Source organism: Acanthopagrus latus, chromosome 17, assembly GCF_904848185.1.
Source record: "Acanthopagrus latus isolate v.2019 chromosome 17, fAcaLat1.1, whole genome shotgun sequence".
NCBI lineage: Eukaryota > Metazoa > Chordata > Actinopteri > Spariformes > Sparidae > Acanthopagrus > Acanthopagrus latus.
Window position 1 is genome coordinate 19,775,817 of NC_051055.1, and position 23,200 is coordinate 19,799,016.

A 23,200-nucleotide genomic window follows, 5' to 3' on the forward strand; every position below is an offset into this window, starting at 1 on the left:
GTCCTTCCCTTTTATCCGGATCTGCACCAAAAGTTAATGGGGTCTGTTCTGAGCTGAGACCTCCATCCGACTTTAATGGAAATCCATTCAGCAGTTTTTCTTTGTAATCCTGCTGACAAAGCAACCGACCCTCGTACAAAGGTGAGGAGGTGTCTAGAAGGCATGCATATGACTCAGGTGTGCAAAAGGTGGACTGTTGAACTGCTATTTAACTTGGAACTGTTTATCTTTTCCCATTCCTGCTCACAACATAGGATATTTACTCTTGATGATTGTTGTCTTGCTTGGTTTAAACACATTACATTTCCCGAATTGAAGCCCATGATTATGAATTCACATTGCCAACTTATGAAATGAAGCTTTGGACCATGTTCTTCCTCTCAGCCATGACTCCTTCTAGATGCCAGATTCAAGTAGCGTGAGTTTGACATCATTGTTTTGCATTGCACAACATATCGACAGTCAACGGAATTGATAAACTCAATTAGATCTTAATCTCAATGAGAACCAGTCCTAAATTCCCATACCTATTACAAAAGAAGGATTACATTCATATCCGACACATCTTCCTCAGATCAGTTCCTTAGATGTTTTGTTGTCCCCCCAGAGCAATCCACAAATCAGCACCCATCATCATGATAGATAAGATTTGAGAGACAGTCTCTGATTTGTCCATATGCTTTTTCAGTCTCGCAGTATTTGTTGTTGCAATGAGAAGGCAGGTCAGCAGTAAAATAAATATGGAGAGCAGGCTTATTTGCTCCAGCACTGAGAGTTTGTAGGCCATGTTGATGAGCCCTAGTCGCCTGCCAAATGTCTCATCTGACTGGCGTGGAGGTTTGCTGCTCTCTTCCAAAAACACAGCGGACCACTCTTCATTAAAAAAAAAAAAAGCAAATAGAAGCGCATCCCAACAGAAAACCAATACGAGCAAACAGAGCCAATTGGTTCTGAAGAGACAGATTTAACAGGCAGATATGATTACCTCCGACACCACTTCTCCCCCGATTCCACAAACAACAGTTAGGCAAGTCAATTTACCTTAATTTCATTGGAGGAGAAAGCCAGCCAGCCAGCCAGCCAGGTTGAAGCCGGTGCTTGATGCGAGTGAGCGCTCGTTAGATGATAATGGATGCGTGTAATTGGTGAAGTGCTGATTGCTCCCCCCCCAAAAAAGATTCCATCGGAGGAGAATTTTCTGTTTCATTAAGCCATGGTCAGAAATAATAAGATAGCCATCTGTAGACTGAGGGAGGAGAAGGTGGGGGCTGGGTGGGGGGGAGACGGGGATGGGGGGGGGACGGGGGGATGGGGGGGTAAGGAAAGTGCTTATGATCAGAAATGGTAGCAGTGACTTCCAGTACTGTCGCATAATAGTGATTACTTCAATTATGGAAATAACTAAGAGGCAGACTGTGGTTTCTGAGGGTTGTCTTCTTCATTATTCATCCAACCTCGTTTTTCTTTTTCTTTTTTTTTTTTTATCAAATGTCATCCATGTTTTTCCCTTCATCCTCACTTTCAGCTGTGTTCATATCATTTTCCCTCTGCTCTTAATCACACAGGCTGAATCTATGTGTTTTCCATCCTGCCGCGTGTGTGTGTGTGAGAACGTCGTCTTGGTTTACAGCCTTAATGTATCACTGGCCGCTTTTATGGCCCGGGATCAAACGCCGTAAAGCGTGCTCAGATAGGCATGCAAACGCACACTGATACAGACACTTTAGAGCCACAAGTGCTTACTCATCACGCCGCATGGAGGGCAGGCATTGTGAGTCGCTGATGTGCTTTGTTTTTCAATGTCCCGATTACCGAGGAGCACATGGTCCTCAGCTCATATTTTTGTGGACATCTCCCTCATTTATTTGTGACAATAGGACAAGAACATGACTCATCCGAGATAAGACTGATGAAGAGCGTGCGTCTTATGGGCCAGAAAATGGAGACAGTAATGGCAGTTCTATAGAGAGAGGTCTGGTGGCGGTCTGCGTGAAGGAGAGGCCCGCTATCATTTCCAATCAGCTGCTGGTTCTGCATGACTAATGCTGAAACGACATATATCATTGTCAGATAGGGCATGTTCGCACAGATGTTTTTTTTTTTTTTAAAGCACACCCGCATAATCATGACAGCCGCCAACACACACACACACACACAATTGTGCACGCTAGCTCACTCTTATCTTGCCGGCTGACACCATTTTGCTCTCTAACAATCTTGCTAATTATAATTGTTAATTAATTCTCTGCCAGTGTCCTCATCAGGAGACTAATAACCTACATTTCCATTAATTAGACCTTCAACCCTTCGCTCCCTCTCTCAGTCTCTCCGTCCCACTCCAATCCACCCCTTCGTCCCCTGCCTGCCTGCATCCCTGCTCCCGCCTGCTGCTCTCCTCTCCCATGATTGTCCTCGGACACACATGGAGTGTGATTAATTGTGTGTGTGTGTGTGTGTGTGTGTGTGTGTCCTTGTATTACACACCTTGCAGGGACTGCATTTGTTCATACTGTCACTTTATGCCAACTCAACTCCCATTTGGGGACAAAAAGCTGGTTCCCCCGAGGGACACCAGTGAGTTTTGGGTTAAAAGGATGGTTTGACAATCTGTGAAATACGCTTACTTGCTGTTTTGCAGAGAGATACATTGGAGGACTGATTCATCCTCTGATCTCTACAGTAAATATGAAGCTGGAGCAGCAGGTTAGCTTAGCGTAGCCTAAAGACTGCTGCTGTTTTCCCCCTGTTTGTCTCCTTCTTTCTGCATATAAAATAAGAAATTCTGCCTACTGGCAACCCCAAAAGTCCACTAATTAACACTTTATAAAAGCCTAAATTTCTGGTGGTTGCCTGGCAACTGGTCCTGTCCAAAAAGTCTGGCACATATCCCCCCCAAAAACAAGAAAGTGTTGTTTTTACACTTTGTTTTTTTGTAATGACTAAACAAATGAAGAGTTGCTGGTAGGCATTTCTTGTCATCTTTGAAAAGAGCCAGATTAGATGTTTCCATCTGTGTCCAGCATTTATGCTAAGATAAGTTTACCAGTTTTTGCTATGCTATATTATGGATCCCTCTGCTTTTCTGCTAAGACCCACACTTCATCTAATCTGCCTCTGATTGGCTCACCATGAAATTCTTGTGCTAAACCAAGTTTGGATGAAACCCAGATTTATCAACACTGTTTAATGTTAATTCTGGAGGACTGTGAGTAAGCACTTTGAGTCAAGCATAGAAGCTGTTTTCTCTGGTTGCGGCTGTGCTTTTCTTCCAGTTTGTAACAGAAACAGCTGCCGGCCCAGAACATGAGCTGTAGCTTCCCGGGTAAAAACACAGACCTCTTCAGCTGTTGTAGCCGTTTCTTTGGGCTAGAAATGGTGGACAGGTTGGCTGGCCTCTAACACACCGAGCTTGGAAAACAGTAGATGCAACCAGGACTAACGTTGCAGGGGTGCCAACATCCAGCCTGTCTGCTCTCCTGGCCCGGAGACACTCCGGCAGTGAAGAGAGGAGGAGTGACCTTAAGAGGAGCAGCAGCAGGCCTGCAGGAGGGATGCGATTGCTGAAGATATTGGTGTGTTTACCAGAGCGTCTACGCTTGACTCGAAAATGTATGACATGCTCAACCAACGAATTCAACCAATCAGAGGCAGGTCCTCCAAGCAGTGGAATCCATGATAGTGCTGCAGCCGCATATTCCAGCTGCAGACATGAGGATACCAATTTCCTCATCCGACTCTCTGCAAAGGCAAGGAAAATAAGTGTAATACATGTCAAACTATTCCTTTAAGACTTGGTTTGTGTCTCCTGACTGCATGTAAGTCAATACATTGCCCTCCTGAGAAAACAAGTTTGTGTGTGCGTGTGTGGACGTGTGTGTTGATGTGTGTATGCGTGTGCCCTTGAAGCTATGCAGTCAATCGATGGACAAACAGCCCCTCTTGCTCTTTAAAACTACTCTTCCCATCAGGCTCAGCTGACCTGGTTTCCATGCACAGCGGAGCAGTGTTATCATGCCACCACTTGCTCTGATCTCGGAAAACAAACTGCAAATGAAGTGAACACACTGTTAACTGCGCTGTTGCAGAAAAGATTAACACTGTTGTTTATTTCACAGGCCTGTTGATCCTTCTGGATCTGCGGCGAGACCTTCCAACGGTCTATTCCCAGTTTGAGCTCAGTTTAACTAGCCTTTTGTCTGAAGCTCTCTGCTCTTTTCTTCCAGACTGGATACTCACCCTCTCACTCTCTCCTCTCCCTTTTCCTCCTCACCATCTGGCACGAGTGGAAGTGAGGGACAGTTGGTGTTTGCATGTCCATACTATGCTGGTGGTGGCAAAATGGCAGCTTGTGTCTCATCCGTCCTCCTTCCTCTACCTCCCTCACCCTCTCCTGAGAGAAGTAACCCAGATTTCGAAATGAATCTCTGCCTATTCCCCTCAATCTTTCTCTCTCTCTCTCTCTCTCTCTCTCTCTCTCTCTCTCTCACACACTCACTCTCTCTCTCTCTCTCTACCTCTTCCTCCCTCTCTCTTTCTCTCTCTCCATCTCTCGTCCTCTTCTTAGTAAAGAGAGAATCAATCTTGGAAAGAGAATACCACCTCTCCATCTCGTCCTCCTCCTCACCCTGCCTCTGGGTTAACGGATATATACCACTTCACTCTTCTATCTTTGGTTCCTAGAAAGCTTGAGTCTCTCAAAACGCTTGTTGCTTTTTCTCTTTTTGTTGTAATAGGTTTTTCTCTTTTTTTTTCTTTTTTTTTCTGGGTTGATCTTCTTCTTCCACAGCCACAGCGCTGCTTCCCTTCCTTTTTTCTGCCTTTTTTTCTTTCTCTTTTCTTTTTTTAAGTGACCAGCTACAGGTGTGACACCTTAGCCTTTCTTTTAAAGTGAGCCAAACGAAGAGAAGAGAAGGGGGAGAGGAAGAGAAGAAAGCTGTCCTATTGCTGAGCCTTTTTCAACAAATATCACCACAAATTCAGGTATTGTTTTCCGTCTTATCTTCAGGGTTTTCATCTGCACACATTTGTAGAAAACATTTTTCTTCTTACTTTACTAATTTCAGAGTGCCCTGCCATTTTCCCCACCATCCCCTTTCGCCCTTTTGATTGATTTGCTCCTGCTTCTTTGCTGAGACACCATCATTTCATCACGATTTTTTTCCTCAACATGGTTTTTGCTATGGGCTTATTTATTTATTCATTAAATCTCTGTTGGTGTTTCATTTATCATTTAGCAGCGTGCAACTCTTGCACCACAGTCTCTCCAGCTAATATTTTGCTGTTTTGCACTTTTTCCAGCACATCTCAGTCCCTGTAGACGTACACATTTTATTCTGGTCCAAACTTTACTTCAGAAATGGGACTAATTGCTAATAAGGGCAGGCAGGAAGTCAAGAGAGGATACAGGCTCTAATATTGGAGCAGGTGGTGGGGGTGTTGTTGACATGGCAACAGGAGGTACAGTTGACATGACGACCAGGGGGTGGGGAGATGAAGACATAAGGGGTACAGAGAGAGGGAGATGTAGGTAGAATGGACGGGCAGTATGTGGGACACACAGTGGAGCTGCGCTAATCGTTTAGCGTCCCGGAGTCTCTTAAGAGAGTTCTGTCTCCGTATGTGAATTAACCTCCCTGTCGCCCTCATTACACCTCTCTTTTCTTTTTCACTCTCATACCTGTCGCTCCCCCTGTGCTCCCTCCGTCTTCCTTTGCACTTCCGGTCCATTCATCCTTTCTCGATCTTTCCCTCCACCACGTCACTCCTCCGCCGCTCCCTACCCTACATCCCATGTGCCATTAATACAACTCCTGTCTCAACCATGACCCATTACACTTTCCATCCCTCCTCCTCCTCCCCCTCCTCTTCCTCCTCCTCCATGTCCCTACCTCCTCCCCTCCTCCCCCACCCATTTTCAAGGTCTTTCGCCTGCACAACTCTATACCCATCTCGCTGACACTCATCATCCACCCCCCCCGCTCTGCTCTTCCCCTCTGTATCCTCCAGGCATCATGTCCACCCCAGTCTCCCCTTCCCCCTCACTCTCCCCGTTGACATTGGCCTCCCCGACATCGGCAGCCTCCCCCGGTGCCTCCCCTCTACCCTCGCCCCTTGCCCCTCCACCCAGGGTTCCCGTCTTCCAGAGGAAAGGCGCGCTCAAACACAAGAGGATCGTTGAGGTGAAAGACCATCAGTTCACAGCCCGCTTCTTCAAGCAGCCCACCTTCTGCAGCCACTGCACCGACTTCATCTGGTAACACACAAACATATGTGTAACACACACACACATACACACACACAGCTGCACATTCTCACAGACACCAACCTGGCAGTTCATAAGCCGCCTCCTCAGGCATCCCACTACTCCATCTGATTCTGACTTCCTTTGCACTTTTTCCGTCTTCCACCAGATCCAGCTGCTTGGAGCTGGAGAAACAGCCTACACTGTGCAGCCACCACGCTGACCTTTAGTGATCACATAACCTCACCTCCTCAGTGCAGCCCACATGATGTTGCACTTACTTTAGGAACTCCACACACATAGAGATAAACACAAGCAGTATACACACAATTAGGAGAGAGGTTTTTTTTAGCATGCCCACGAAGTCAGACCACATGCAAACACGCACAAACTCACACACAGGCAGCAGTGTAGGAGGAATTTTTTTAAGATTTTAAAGGGAAACTCTATCCATTCAGTATTTCACTTCCAGAAAGCTGAGGGAATCACAGAGGACATATTAAAATGAAAACGGTCAAAATTGGCTGAGCTAGACCATATTTTTGACTATGGTGTGGCCTAATCTCCAAAAATGCTGTATCCTGCAATTCCCATAATGCAACTCAGTAGCGACTTTAATTAGGTCCCACTATCTCACCATCAGGGAATTATTTTTTTTTTCAGACTTTAGAAAAGCTCCTCCAGAGCCAGAAAAACACATGGAACTGATTTTTACAGGCTCATTAATGAGTAAACTTAACTTCATGTGAACAAATCGGAAAACACAGAAAAGACTTCATTAGAAAGTCCTGCATTCCAAAATGTTCAGAAGTGCAGATTTAACTTTTAAAGTATAAGCAGTTAAATGAACATGGGCTTTCAAGGTACAGATTCTAAAATGTGTTCTGTTTTGTGGTGTCAGATTCATAATGTTTAACACATCGTGCAGGTTGTACCGTGTTTAATAGTTGTAGCTGCTCCAGGTGGTGCAACAGTTTACACCCATTGCTGTCCCCTGAAAACCCCCAATATCTGATAAATTTTCCTTGAGAGATGTTACTCAGTGGCTAATTTGCTTTGTGGAAATGTAGGCAACTGGTTTTGAAAAGGAAGCAATACTAGACTAACGGACTGCTTTTCAAAACCTGGCAACTACATTGCCAACAACGCAACTGGCATCACTAGAGGCCATTAATCAATTGACATGCAATTCCCACTGGAGACACAAAATCATTTATAGTATTTTTTTTTCACATATGCAGTAATGCTCCCCAAAGTGTAAACACACTTTAATGTACACAATATGAGTTAGCTTGTATTTTGTTAATGTATAATGCATGATCATTCATGTAAAAAGGACCATGTAGTGAGCTTGTTCCACCCGCTGAAGCCATGCCAGTGTGTGTGTGTGTGTGTGTGTGTGTGTGTGTGTGTGTGTGTGTGTGTGTAAATGGTTGTGCGACCGTGCGGTTGTGTGTTTGGACATATGGCGCGGGTGTATGTCGGATGCAGGGCGGTGCATGTGCCAGCAGCCTCTGGGTAGCTTTCAGGACATTTCTCCAACTGGCTGCTGTCTTGGCCGTGGTGGCAGCACTTAGCTCAGGGTGAAAACTCTTTTCCTTCACGCAGGATGTCAACCTGGGTGTTGGAGCCCCCAGGGAGAATTGGTCTGTTAATTAAAGACCAAGAAAAGATAGGCCTAATTTTGAAATGTAAATATCCTGTTTATTAAGTCAGCCTCTTAAAGGCAATGAGTTGTAAATTAGGCTCCTTTGATTATCAAGCAAGTGACATTGTCCTTAAAGGACAAAGGGATGTGGGGTGGAAGTCAGTAACCTGCTCACTGAATAAGACTGCACAGTGGTTTAACTCTAACAGATCCGAGGACAGCTCCAACGGGCCTTTTTCACAGCAGACGTTTCGACTGGTCATAGTGTTGCAAACAACATTAGTGATCGCTCTTTTCTGTGCGAGTGTCCTAGTAAGCTGTGACAGTGTGACAGTGAGTGTGCGTGTGCAGCACCAGGACCCTGAAATTGATGCAGTTAAATGGAATTTGGCCGCCATTCATCTCAATACCTATTCATCTGTAATCAATACAGTCCGTACTGTTTATGAGTATTCTGGTCAGTTTTATCACTTTCCGTTGATGCAGCCCGGTTGACTTAATCGCATGTGTTGGAGAGGCATTTGAACGCATCATTAAATTTAAAATGCAGTGAATTCCCTGTGATACCCAGCCAGCAACACTGTTGGTTATCTCTGAATCCATACCTGGTTCTCTATTGCTCTCTGCTGGCCAAAAGGCAGAACTGGCCTCGCTCGCTCAGTGCTGCAGACAGAGGCTAGTGCTGAATGCTGATCAAGGATCAGATTACCCTCCGCAACCCCATCTTTAATTATTACTCAGCCAGATGGTGAACTGATTTTAGATCAGTGATTATGGTCAGTTTCCTATGAACCCCTGGGCCTCTCCAGTGTGATTGTGAAGGAGACTCTCGGCGGTGTCTGGTTCGTCTCCGCCTTTCTAAACCTCCTAATCAAAACTTGATTCACAGCAGGCAGGCCGCTGAGTGGACTCTTTAGTCAATCAATGGCTTTAATTATTCAATTAAAGCTCTAAGGAGATGCTGGAAACTCGCCAACACCGCAGTTCTGGAAACAGGAGAATTGTGTTTTGGTGTGTGTGTGTTTGTGACAATAACTGACAGTGGTGTGCTTGACCTGGTCAGCAGCGTGACTCAGAACGGAAACTTCAAACTTCACACGTAATCCCTTTGTTTGTCACCTTGGTAGCCCCCTACACAGCTGATGGCCCTGCTGGAAAAACCAACATAGATAGCACACATAGCATACATAGCACCAGAACCAGCACCAAAACACAACATATGCTGGTCTTGCTGGTGGCCAGTGACTAGCGAGACCAGCATATGTTGTGTTTTGGTGCTGGTCTATTCTGTTTTTTCCAGCAGAGTTTGTTCTCAACTCCTGCTTGTGGGTTAGTCTTAAAGGTGAGTAAGAATAAGTAAGAATTTCATTTTTCAAACATTCAAAAGTTCACTAATAATATCAACAGAATGTGAAGAAACGACAGATGTTGTGTCAAAGATGTCAGTGTGCAGAAGTTAGCATGCTAACCAGCTGTACCTGTGCCCAAAAACCCTCTTTTCCCCAGCAGTCCAAAGCTCTTATCCAAGTTGTGTGACCACCAGCACTCCCTTGTAGTGTGGCTAGATGCACAGCTGACTGAGTTAACAAGCTAACAGTAGCTAAAGTTATGTATGCTAAAAAAGAATACACTTAGCAGCAGTTAGCAGGTAGTCCGGTGAGACGCTGCACCTATTTTTGGGGGATGAATTCAAGGTAGCCAATTTTTACATATTGCACCTTCAATAGAGGATGGAGTTAGGAAACAGGCCTTTATTCTGTCTTGGCAGCATTATCTTTACTCTTCTGTCTGAGAAACAGTCTCAATAAATACAGTATTTCACCTTAAAGAGGAGTTGAGGAGATTGTATTTGTCTCTTAATCCGTGTGCCTTTTCCACTCAGGGGCATCGGCAAGCAGGGATTCCAATGTCAAGGTAAAGATAAACCCGGTGTTATTGCCTTTTTCCACAGTATTTAATCTTCTCAGATGATTTTCTTAGCGTGACTGATTCATTTTTTGAGGATATTTTTGCTCTGTGTTTCCTCCAGTTTGCAGTTTTGTGGTCCACAAAAGATGTCACGAGTTTGTGACCTTCACTTGTCCCGGCTCCGTGACGGGTCCCAAACCAGATGTGAGTAGATGTGTTCATGTTTCCATGACGGCTCCGTCATGTTTGCTTTCCTCTTATGTTCATATCATTCATATTTAGCCGTCCTCATATTTTAGCCGTCATCATCATATTTACCCGTCCCCTCTCATATTTAGCCTACTCCAACATGTGCGTGTGACCCATCCGTCAGTCCATACATCCTTTTGCAAGCCTCATCCTATCTGTGACGTCTGCAATCATGTCATGTCATCCTACAAGGCCTCAGAGATGCACGGAGTTAGAGATAGAGAGTGGGGGAGACACAGGTGGAGGGTGGGAGGGACTGATAAGAGGGAGAATTAGAGGGTGGGGGGAGAGAGAGCAACAGACTGCTCCGTCTTCCTCTCTGTGGCATTTTGAGGATTTCAGGGAGATTTGTCTTCATTTTTCTTCTTCCAGCCAAATAAACTGCTTCAGAAATTAGGTCAAGGGGAACATGCGTGTATCAGTGCGTGTGTGTCGGTGTGTGTTTGAGTGAAAGCGGATGAGAGAGCGAGAGGAACACACACACGGAGGGAGAGAAGATGTGTTTTTAAATAGAGACTCAGAGGGACGAGGGAAGGAAAACAGTTTGCGAGAATGTGGTGTGTGGAGAGCGGCGGCGGTAGTGGTGGTGGGGTCTGATGAGCAGAAGAGAGATAAAAATGATTCATCCCTCTCTGCACACTACACACACGCACACACACACACACGCTCGCTCTCACACATGGCCTTGCCTAGATGCACTCTCATTTATATGTCCTCTCCCAGTGGAGAAATCTAATTGGCTTGTCCATGAATACCCCACTCAACAACTTGCCACTAATCATACTCTGCATGTACGTGTGTAAATGTGTGTGTGTCTGTGTGTGTGTGTGTGTGTGTGTGTGTTCGCAGTTTATCCCTCAGTTTGTCACTCTTGTGTGTGTATGTGTGTGTACATATGTGAGTCCTCAATGCAAATTGTGTTTGTTGGATTTCAGGACCTAAAGAGTCGACACACGTTCAAGGTCCAAACTTACTCCAGTCCGACCTTCTGCGACCACTGTGGCTCGTTGCTGTACGGCCTCATACACCAGGGCATGAAATGTTCCAGTGAGTCGCGCCGCTTTGTTGTAAAGCTGTGTTCTTTTATTAATCACATTGTGGGGATAAAAATCAGCCCTCACAGTTGGGACTTGTCTCCCAGACAAAATTAGCCTCCAAAAACATGCTAAAAAATGAAGCGGTAACATTTTTATTAGGGTATTTTGGGAAACCCAAAGGATACCCTGAGGATTTCTTTTTATACAACTAAGTATATTAGATATGATGTGTTTATCTGTAAGCCTTACAGTTGCTGGTAGGCAAATTTTGTTACCTTCAGACAGAGGCAGCCTTGCTGTTTTCCACCGGTTTTCAGTTTTCATGCCAAGCTAAGCTAACTGGCTGATGTCTGTGGACTTGCAGTGTATTTAATGGTGAGACATGACCGATGTATCTTCGTGTATTTTTAACAAAATGTCAAGCTGTTCCTCTCAAGGTGCCCTGTGGAGTTTTTTTGTAAACACACAAAAGTTGTGTCTACTCAACAATACACACTATGTGAACCCTTGAGGTCATACAAATATGTTGAGTGCACTTCCTGCATCATAAAACATCTGAAAATCAATTTGAATAGTCTTTTGTTTACATCCACATTTGCCTGCTCGTAGTCTTCTTCTTCACCTCCCTTTGTCGGCTCCTTGCTCAATTCTGATGCTATTGGTCTGATGCTATTCCACTATATAGCATCAGACCAACTATGCATCGTGCTGCAGGCGCCGACCCAGCTGTAAAGAAATTGCCCTAGAGCGCTACTAGTGGTCAGAAACTCCACAGGGTTCCTGTAAGGGCTGACACTGCAGATGAAATAATAGTTTTTTCAAGGTCAGTTTTGAGATTTGGGGCTGTTTTGCCTCCATAACTCATCTATTTTCAGACTAGCTGAGAGGAAATGACCCAAATACACATTTAGGTGTTTTTATTTTATTTTAGTTCAGGTTCTTGTTTTGGAAGTGCGTTCAATTTGATGGCCTCATTTGCATATTGAAATACACATTTTCAGAAAACTTTCAGGAAAAAACAGAAATGCAAAAAATGATGAAATGATTTAAATGATTCATATCTTTAAAGGTGGTTGCCCCAAAATGATTTAGTTTTTTTCACGCTCTGGAACAGTGTTACTTGTACATGATTCTCAGCCTGATTTATGTATTATTTTATTCCTAAAAACGCTGCAAAGTTTTTATTATGGCTGCTGCAAGTATTTTCTGATGTATGGAGTGATGAAATGAGATATCCACAATTCCCTCTGTAAAAACTTTTGACCCTAATGTGTCAACAAATTGGAACAACGATGTTAACCTGGCTTCATCCAAAGTATGTATGCAAATTAAAGCACATTTAATTAGAAAGTAGCTCTTCTGAATATTTAAACGTGACATTTCAGAAATAATGTAGTAACCAACTGGGGATGTTTCGTGGTGACATCACTTAGTTTAATGTTCTACCCTGCTGACCTGTGTGTCCTGATTTTTACAATGTCTTGAACAGTGAACGTCGTGTTCATGTGTATCTTTCTGCTGTGAGGTTGTGACATGAATGTCCATCGACGGTGTGAGACCAGTGTCCCCAGCCTCTGTGGCCAGGACCATACAGAGAAGAGAGGGAGGATCCACCTGACCATCAGAGGAGAGTCGGAGGATGTCTTTGTCACAGGTGCGAGGACCCGCTAGATGATGGGAAGTGTTGTGTTAACGAGAAGTAGGATTACATGGGTAATGAGGAATTTCTGTCTCTGATATTTTCCATTATTCTTCCTTCTCTGCAGTGCGGGAGGCTCGTAACCTGATGCCAATGGATCCAAACGGCCTGTCGGACCCGTATGTTAAACTGAAATTGATTCCAGACCCCAAGAGCCACAGCAAACAGAAGACCAAGACCATCCGCTCGACACTCAATCCCGTCTGGAATGAGAGTTTCACCTTGTGAGTCCTTGTGAACTTAAAATTTCCACTGGGACAGGATGAGTCATAAAAAGGAGCCTGAACGACAAATAATTTAGGACAGACTGACTATCTATGACATTCAGTAGCCCTGAGATATCAGGAAAATGACTCAGAAACCTTGAAAATGTCAGGAAGCTGAAAAAAACAAGAAAAACAATCATTTATGTGAGCACTGTTATCTGCTATCTCTGCCCGGTGACTTTGAGTTTTTGTGTTTGTCTCTCCAGCTCAGTGCGTGGTCACCAGTGGGACAGACGGCTGTCTGTGGAGGTGTGGGACTGGGACCGCACGTCCAGGAACGACTTCATGGGGGCGCTGTCTTTCGGAGTGAGTGAGATCTTCAGGCGCCCGATCAGCGGCTGGTTCAAACTGCTCGCCCAGGACGAGGGGGAGTACTACAACATCCCTGTGCCAGACCCGGATCTGCAGGTAGGATCAATGGTCGTCAAGGCGAACAGAAAGCAACAGTGGTGATATACACACCTGTATCGCCCAAGTGGTGCCGTTTATCCTGAGGCCTTGGCGTAGCCTTTAACAGTTTATGATTACCTTCATCTAATAAACAACAGCTGCCAGCGCTCACACTGGGTCAGGATCTTGAACTGTCCCTCGACTTACAATTCTATCTGAGGGAGATTTATGCCCGCTGTTGTAGCTAAATAATTAGATAATAAATTACACGCAGTCACCTCCCTTCCATGTTACACTCCGTCTCCACCAGGGTGCAGGATTGTTCTGCCTGACTAATCCAAAACCAGGGGTGGGAAGGTTTGTTCAGGTTCTGTGTGTGTGTGCTGGACTGCATCCAGCCATTCATCTCTCCATCCTCCCACTATGATTCTCCAGGAGCCTCAGCCAGATGCCACCACGCCCTCTCTGCCTCCAGCAACACCTGTCCCGCTCTCCGAGGCGTTCCCCGTGGCCCTGTCCCCTACCCCTCTACCGTCCTGTCCTCCCGTCCACTCCCCGGGCCCTGCCAAAGTCAGAGTGGGCATCCACGACTTCAACTTCCTCATGGTGCTGGGCAAAGGCAGCTTTGGCAAGGTAAACACAGCCGCCACTGAGACCAAATGGCATCTTTTTTTACACACAATCAGCTGTTGGTGATATCACAGAGGCCGTTAATGCTTAAAGCCACAGAGAATATGCTTGGCTTCAAATTATTTTCTTCTTCTGGTGGACTTGACCTTCAAGTGGCATTTCATTCAGCAGCGCCTCTCTCTTACTAACATGCTCATCGTCTCTCCTCTCACTGCCGCCAAATGATTCATTTAACCCATAGCTTTTTCTTTAGTGTCGTCAGCAGTCGTGAGCTCAGGCTGGCTGGCTTCCTACACGCCACACAGGCAGGCAGACAATCCTCCTGGAGGTGTTCGTTTCAAGGGAGCCTCTGCTCTCCATTTTCTCTTTAATTCCCCAGTAGATGAGGCATAATGAAGAGAGGAGACTTTTGAGTCCTTCTTCCTCCTCTGAAATCCCCCTGCGTTGTTTCATAACTGTCAGAGGAGAGTCTACAGAGGGCAGGAGAAATAGACTCGACTTACGTAAGAAGTGAGAAGAAGAAAAAAAACACGACCCATGAAAGGAGAGACAGACCCTGGGGCTGCTGAGTGAGGGGAAGTGAGAAAGAGACAGACAGATAGAATGGAAGAAGGAAGGCTTACTGCGCTGCAAGAAGTGACAAATGACTAAAAGGAAATGGGATAACAAGAGCGGAAAACGAGGGAAAACTACATGTGGATTTTTAATATTCTGAAGAGTCACATTTTTATGTGAGCGCAGGAGACACGATCGCAGAGGACAGCAGGATTTCTCTCAGTGACTGGCAGTTCATCAATACCGCACACACACACTCACCTCACACACACACACACGCACGCACACAAACACTCGCAGAGACACACACACCCCTCTTCTCAAGCACCTTTGTGCAGTCACATATTGATTCCCTGAAAAATGAAACCGTGTAATTTTCTGTACCATTCACCACTATTTGAAAGTAAAATGAGATCCTTCAGTGACCATTACAGCGCAGCGCTGCAGGTCGGCCGCACAATTTGAAAATTGCTCTGTTGTTGTCAGCACTTTCCCGCCGCTCTTGACCGTATCTTTGCCGTGAACCGCAGTAAACCCCGGGTCAGGCGGTCCTCTTTGTAGAAAATGATGCATCATTAGAGCGACCGGCGTGCAGGCATTTTCACAGAGGTTGCAAAATGTATTTTTAATGCCTGATAAAAACAACAGAGCTGCCTCCCCTTTGCAAACTTACTGCATTAACCTGGGCTCTAAATTGCGAGTAGGTGTGAACGTGATTGGTTGTTTGTCTCTACACGTCAGCTCTCTGATGAACTGATGATTTGTCAAAGGTGTGCCCCACCACTGATGGATGAATGTCTTGAAATCTGCAGATCTAAAGCTGTCTGTGCTACATGCTACACCCAGGTGTGTCAGTCATACAATGAAATAGCACCTTCAACAAAGTGAAGATGCACACAGACTAAAAGTTACGCCATTGCAACAAGTTTACTAAACATGCCACCACCCTCCTCTTGCGTCCTCTAATACTTTGATATGTTAAAGCAACAGTTTACTCAAAATGCTGACTAGAAGTGGGGTGAAGATTTGTAGACCACTAAACAATTCTGGAGCTTCACAGTATTGCAGCATTCTCCTAAAGAACTGAGTTAGATGGAGTTCAACCAAACCAGAATATGATACGCCTTTTACACTGGATAAAAAACCCACTAACGTCCACTTATATCTGGCTTTTGTCGTCAGTGTGAATGTGTACATTTGGCATTCGATCCACGTCAAACGATGCTCATCAGCCCCAGCTCTGCTTGGAGCTGCCTTGACGTGTTTTGAAGTTGAGGACACTGACTTGTTACCATCTTTCCATCTGTCTCTCTTTCACTCTTTTCTGTCTTCTGGATGTAGTCTGATGATGTGTATGATCTGCTACTTTCTACTGTTCCCTGTTTTTCCTGTGAGTTTGTGATGAGCATACATGTGACACCCATAAAAGAAGAAATTTCTCTCCATGCATTGTTGAAGGAGTCAAGTGCCTTTTTTGTGGTTTTACTCTCGCTTGAAAACAAAAAAGCTAACGCTTGGTGTAATAATGGCATTAATTATGTGGCATGACGCAATCATTGCACAAAATCCCTTAAATATTACAAATGTGCCTCAAAAGCATCATATTAAAACAGCAGAACTAGTTTTCTCTCAACTGGAGCACCTTGTCACTCATAACACAATGACCTAAAAAACGTTCAGTACAGGCAGTGTGACAGTACTGTACACGCACAATCCTGTTGAGAGTTGGAAAAGAAGCTTGAGTGAGAGAACGCGAGCAATGAAAAAACAATAATAACGTCTTCTATTTTTTTCATTTTCCACACCGTTGTACTCGTGATCCTCTTCGTCCCTTCATACCAGTCAGTTGGTGCAGTGCCGTCTTTGAATAAACAGTGTGTTTATTTATGGACTTCGGCATGCAGCAGCTCCTTAAAAAAATCTTGGGGTTTTCACAGTTACAGTAGCATCCCCTCCTCTCACTGTGTGTCTGTTCAGGTGCTGCTGGCAGAGGAGCGAGGCAGCGAGCGTCTGTTCGCCGTCAAAGTGTTGAAGAAAGACGTCCTCTTCCAGGACGAGGACACGGAGAGTGCACTGGTGGAGAGGAGGGTTCTGGCACTTTCCTCTCGCCCTCACTTCCTCACATCGCTCTACTGCGCCTTCCAGACTGAGGTGTGTGTGTGTGTATGCAGGTCTGTGTGTGTATAGAAGGTGCACTGGATCCTAAATGAACCACATAACTTTCATTAAATTGTCCATAAAGCGGCCTGACATTTTGGCTGTGTGGTCCTCCGAGGAGTTGTTTCAGGCCAGGTTGGCTGAGAATTACGATTAATATATTAAATAATTAGCTTGCTTTCTTTAACAAGGTCCCGGGTCCTGGAGGAGAGGTTTTAACAGATTGCTTTTTAATTTGAACAAGAGGTGATTATGCACAGAGAGTGTGTGTGTGTGTGTGTGTGTGTGTGTGTGTGTGTGTGTGTGTGTGTGTGTGTGTGCGCGTGTGTGTGTGTGTAAATGTGTGTGTTTTTCTGCAGGACCGTCTGTATTATGTGATGGAATACGTCAACGGAGGAGACCTGATGTTTCACATACAGATTGTCGGCAAGTTCAAAGAGCCTCACGCAGCGTATGTAGTCAAAAAGCCCCTTTCTTCCTTTAATCACAGTCCTCATCTACATCATCTCATTTCCTGCCTGTCCTTTATTCTCTGCTCCTTTACATACACACTCATCTCTTAGCTTTGTTCATTACACCTGGTGACTCATAAAAAGTCATCAGCTCAAGTACCGGGCCTCTTCTCTTCCCTCCGACTTTCTCCTCCCACTAATCTCATCTTTTCATCTACATTTCCCTCCCCCTGGCCGTTCGTTTAATCAATAATGTTTGATCAATCATCTAAAACTAATTTTTACCCTGTTGCTCATTTTCCATCTTCCTCTTCCAGCCTTTCATCTGTTTGGTTACCCTCCCTTTCATCACCCTCATGAGCTCCATTCCTCGCTGAAAACCCTTCACCAATTTTCTGAAAGATAAAGCTACCAGTAGTGAGTCCCAGCCCCTACCAACCTTCCTCTCTTCCTCCAGATTTTATGGAGCAGAGATCGCGGTCGGCCTCCTCTTCCTCCACAGCAAAGGCATCATCTACAGGTACAGCAGTGGGCTGCTCATCTGACACGGCCTGGTTTGTCACTGCTCTGCAGTGCAGCATGCAGACATGACACAGATTTATCATGTCTTTTGTAGCTAATGACTGTTATAAAGATGTTATCTATCAAAATGATTCATGTCCCTGTGATCAATCTCCTCTGCTCCCAGGGATCTAAAGCTGGATAATGTGCTGCTTGACAGCGAGGGCCACATAAAGATAGCTGACTTCGGGATGTGTAGGGAGGGCATGTTCGAGGGCGACACCACGCGCACCTTCTGCGGCACCCCTGACTACATCGCCCCCGAGGTACTGTGCGCCGACGTCATGGTCTGGACTAACTGCTGAATTTCCCTCATTTGTTCCTTAGTTCCCTCATTTCCCCTCATCTCACCCGTCTTCCCCGCTCCGTTTTTCCTGACCTGTTTTGCAGCGCTGTGAGACGGCGACGTGCTTCACTGCAGCCCCCCTCGTCTCCTCCGTCCTCTCTGACCTTGTCAACATTTCTGAATAATTAACTCCACATGATTCAATTAGCGGTGCTGTGTGCTTGTGCTATAGGAAATGTTGCATAGAAATCGCTATTGCCCTACAGAGACCTCGTATTACCAGTATTGCCTTTCTCCTACAGCAATTGACGTTTAAAGGGTCGCGCCACCAATTGTATATATTAAAGTGTCTTAACAGGTCTCGTGGAGTGCGACTGCATATGTGGAAAAAAGTAGTAAAAAGCCTTTTGTTGCTCCAGAGGAAGCTGAAGGTAAAGGTGAAGGTGAATATCTGATTGATGTCACTGAGGCATTGTGGGTAATGCAGGTGACACACAATGCAACTTAACCACCAAGTGACACCACTTGAGGCAGTTTATCAGATTACGTGGCGCTTTCTCTTGAGCCACAAAAGGCTACATTCTACTTTTTTCATATATGCAGTATTTTTTCATATATGCAGTATTTCTCCCAAAGATCTAAATGCACTGCACAACAAAATTATGCATGGTATAAAACAAGTGATATCTTTGTGACTGCTGTATCGATGTTGATCACTTGTTTTTAAATGGTCCATAAGAAGTCCAACAGTGTAAAACCAGTGAACAGATTTTTAAAAACCTGTCACTTGCATTACCCACAATGCCCCAAAGCCACTGAACGACGTCGTTCGAGACAATTCACTAGATTACACGCAGCTTCCTCTGGAACCACACAAGGCTTTTTACTACTTTTTTCACATATGCGGTCACACTCCACAAGACCTATAAACACACTTTAATGTATGAAATATGTGTAGCAACTCTTTAAGGTTACCATCTCCCCTGAGAGTCACACAAACCACTGAAAACTAACTGAAGAATCTCAATAGGAATTTTGTGACGATGCACATTTCCACTGAGAAAACGACGGGGGTGGTTTTGCTTGACACTCTATTGAAATGCAGAAACTGTATGCTGTATATATTTGCCATACAAACTGTTGGAAAAATGTATGTGTACGCAGTTTTTCTCCAGTCATCCTAAACAAATTAAATTCAGAAAAAGAGCGAAGGTGACATCCTGCCTGTTTGGTCGATGGACTCGTAGTAAACAGACAGGGAGAGAAAGAGGAAGAGAAGATGTGAGTGTTGTGCATGTCTTTGATATTGTAAACCTTTGGTATGGAACCCCTGGGTATTGACTCTCTTATGTAAACACCCATTGATTCTCCTGCATCTGCCATTTTGGAAGAGATACAATATATTTCCCCAGGGGCTGGGAATTGTTCCCTTGTGAACTCTCCCCCCTCCCTCTCTCTGCCCTGCACACACACACACACACACACACACACACACACCGGGGAAACAAACAAACACACAAATCCAAAGTCATGTGCTGATTATTACTGAGCCCATTCATACATTTACCCTCCCTAATGCCATGCTTTCCCTCTCCTCCCTGTCGCTGCTTTTTTGTCTCCGATAGCTGCATATCATTGGAGCAGCCAACTGCTCCAACCGCGCTTTCTCTTGCGCTTCCTGTCTTCTTTCTACTCCCTAATCTCTGTGCTGGCATTCTCCCTCTTTATCTCCTCTCCTGTTCTCTCCATCCTTTTCAGATTGTGGCATATCAGCCGTATGATAAAGCGGTAGACTGGTGGTCCTATGGAGTACTGCTGTATGAAATGCTGGCAGGACAGGTAACACTCAGCTTAATCCCAACAATAGACCCGTGCACACACACACACTTAAGCCTCCAGAACTTGTCCTTTGTAATCACTTCAAAAGGCTTTCAAAAGAACTTTAATTTCAATATATTTGCTTTCACTTTGCTCGCAGGGCCTCATGGCCTCTTTATTCTTTCTCTCTTTTTTCTATCTTTTCCTTCCAGCCACCATTTGATGGTATTGACGAGGAGGAGCTGTTTCAGTCCATCATGGAGCAGAGTGTCGTCTACCCGAAGAGTCTCTCTCGTGAGGCTGTCGCTATCTGCAAGGGAGTAAGTCGCCCTTCATCTCCTTCTGACACAGAAAATTAAGAAAAATTAACGGAAGTTACATCATATTACATTTCTAAAATGGATTTAAACAAGAGAAGCAACACTTGAGAAAGTATTATGTAACACTTTTGCATTTGTATCTGCATATTAAAAGTTCTGAAACTACTAGACCTATGTTATACATTTTGTTGTGTTTACATTACTAAATTGTTTCCGTTAATATGCAAATCAGAGGCATCAATTCAATCGACCTCCTGAAGCACCTAAACACTAGATGACATGTCAGAGAGTGAGAGGGGAAACTGGCACACTAGCTAGCTAAAAACACTTACTGTTGCTGTTTGTATTGCTCACTCTGAGATAGATTGTCAGTGGTATCAATCTTCTCATTTAACTCTCAGCAAGAAAGTGAAGAAGCGTATTTTCAAACATGTCATACTATTCTGTAAATTTAACACACTGTCAGTGAAATTTAGAATGAAATTTTAGAATGTTAACCATGTACGTTGTTGACAATTGCAACAAGAGCAAAACAAACAGAAGTCATTCACCTGTATCCCATGGTAACCATCATATTGTGAACTACTTCTTCTCTCATTTTCTTCACTCTTACCCCAGCTCCTAACAAAGCACCCGGCCAAGCGCCTAGGCGCCGGAGAAGAAGCAGAGAGGGATATCAGGGAACATCCGTTCTTCCGCTGGATTGACTGGGACCGTCTGGAGAGACTGGAGATCCAGCCGCCCTTCAAACCCAGAACTGTCAGTTGAACAGATGGACTACACACTCTATAAACTTTCTTTCTTTCTTTCTTTCTTTCTTTCTTTCTTTCTTTCTTTCTTTCTTTCTTTCTCTCCGTACTTCCTTGCCAGTCTCCTCCCTCCTCCCTCCTCCCCCTCTCTCCCCTGTCTTTTCTCTCTCTGTCTCTCGGAGGACACTTTTAGGGAACTGAAGCTGTCACTTTCTTCCATCTGTCTCCAATCTCTTAAACTCCCACGCTCTCCCTCGTTTCCCTGCGTGCCTCCTGTCTAAGCTGTCCATATTGTGTTGGACATTTCATCCCCTCTTCTTCCCTCATTCCCCCTCTCTTTTCTCTCTTCCACCACCTCCACTGGTTCCCAGAGATGGGCTCTGAGCGCTCACGAACAGACAGTCCAGTCATAATAGACGGGACTCTCTGACCTTGGGGTCCTGCCTGCTCCACCCATATGCAAATGTATGTCATCATTAGCCCGCCACACTCCAGTTTGCGGCCCTGATGGCCAATGGTGAGGTGTGCCTTGAGTGTGCTGAGTGTGCTCAGGGGTTAGAGGCCAGGCCCATTAGCCAAATGAGATTCATATCATCCAGCAGTGAGGCTGTCGTATGCCGTTAAGGAGCTGGAATAGAAGACGTGAGCAGATTTCTTCCAACAGTAGGTGTGGTGGAGAGCTCCTCGGAGAGAAAAGGAGGGTGTGGGTGAGAAAAAGAGAGAAAACGGAGGTGGTGTCTTTTTATAATCTGACTTTTCGCGTGTTGTTTCTTTTTTCAGGAGAATGATTCAATCAGCCTGAGCCACATATATGTAATCACGCTCGTTTTAATCTCTTCTTCTTCTTCTCCATCAGGGCGGGAAGAAAGGGGAGAATTTCGACAAGTTCTTCACAGCGGCTCCGTCGGCGCTCACTCCCTCTGACCCGGACATACTAGCAGCTATTAACCAGGAGGACTTCGAGGGCTTCTCCTTCTTAAACCCAGACTTTGCCCCGTCGCCTCTCACCGCTGTTTGAAAATGGCTCCAACGACAAGTGTCTCCAAACTCCCGTTTCCCCACTGATAGCAATTTTATAACAGAATTTGAACGTGAGAACTAGCAGTATTAAAGACACCTCTCATAACCGAATTCTGACGTTTACATGACAATGCCGAGGCACCTTTATATTCACGCACTCTCTCTGATGTGTTTTATCTTGATAGTCACAGAATACATTGCAGCGATGCAAACGAAGCCAGTAGATTTCCATCTTAGAGTTCTTTTGTAAGAGTCCTTTAACTTGATATAAGAGTCCTATAGTATAAACCTGATAAATGACTCTCTTTTGCATGCAATGTTTTTAGAATGGATTGTGTGACGCACTAGTTTTATAGCATAGATTATCCAAGAAAATATACCTTTATAACTTTACAACCGACCATTTTAAAACTTCTGATTAGAGTCATCTTGTGTTGTGAGAAGAATGCAATTACATTCCTGAGTTTTTCTCATACAGCTATCAAGGCCACATAGTAAACAAAACAAGTCACTTTTTAATGATTTTGCAGTTCATACACAGAGATAAAAATGTTTATTTGCAGCGTGTTCACACACAATACAGTAATTCAGCATCAGAAGCACACTCACTCCATTTGTGTGTGTGAGTGTTTGACCATGACGTAAACTGAGCCGTAGCCCTTTTAAACTGACCTCCCACAGAAGAGCTCAGACAGGATCCTCTGGCCTGGCCCGACGTCACACCAGTGCCCCCAGACGACCCAATGTGATGCTGAAACAACGCAGCGGGCACAGTTTATGTGACGGTTAATGCTGGCTATAGTGCTGCTTCACTCTGTTATCACACAGAGAGAGTCAGCACAGTCCTTTTATTCACGAGTGGTTTTGTTTCTCTGTTATTCTACAGCAAGCTGTGGAATTAGGCCTCACCACGTTGTAAAGTACAGCATCTGTGCTCCTTTATGACATCTGACAACTGCACTGAAATATGTGTTTGCAGCCTAGAAAATATGCCCCCTATTAATGTTTTCCTTTAGCCAAAACAGGTGCATTATGACTATTGTGGTGTATTCCATAAAGCTTTTTTGCTGTGTAATGACGTACTCACGGCATTGATTAGCCATAATTAAAAGTGAGGCTCAATGGGACTGTTCAATACATGGAAAAATATTAGCCGTGCTGTCATTAAACATTATCTGAGCAGAGCAGGTGGCTGCAGACGTGCAATTTAATAA

At 44.7% G+C, this 23,200-nt stretch overlaps 1 protein-coding gene across 4 annotated transcripts; it reads left to right on the forward strand.

Annotated features, from left to right (window-relative positions):
* Positions 1-4,441: 4,441 nt before the first annotated feature.
* prkcg (protein kinase C, gamma) lies at positions 4,442-23,200 on the forward strand. Of its 4 annotated transcripts, none has more exons than XM_037075224.1 (17): positions 4,442-4,980; positions 5,920-6,253; positions 9,772-9,803; positions 9,919-10,001; positions 10,982-11,093; positions 12,609-12,737; positions 12,850-13,006; positions 13,255-13,456; positions 13,874-14,071; positions 16,601-16,774; positions 17,140-17,231; positions 17,690-17,752; positions 17,921-18,059; positions 19,838-19,918; positions 20,110-20,217; positions 20,836-20,976; positions 21,823-23,200. In XM_037075224.1, the coding sequence occupies exons 2-17, from the start codon at positions 6,012-6,014 to the stop codon at positions 21,982-21,984; spliced, it is 2,115 nt and encodes a 704-aa protein (XP_036931119.1). In that variant the 5' UTR covers positions 4,442-4,980; positions 5,920-6,011; the 3' UTR covers positions 21,985-23,200. The 4 variants fall into 4 exon arrangements, with proteins under 4 accessions (XP_036931119.1, XP_036931118.1, XP_036931121.1 ...); XM_037075223.1 differs by having other exon boundaries at positions 6,007-6,253; XM_037075226.1 differs by lacking the exons at positions 4,442-4,980; positions 5,920-6,253 and adding an exon at positions 6,304-9,231.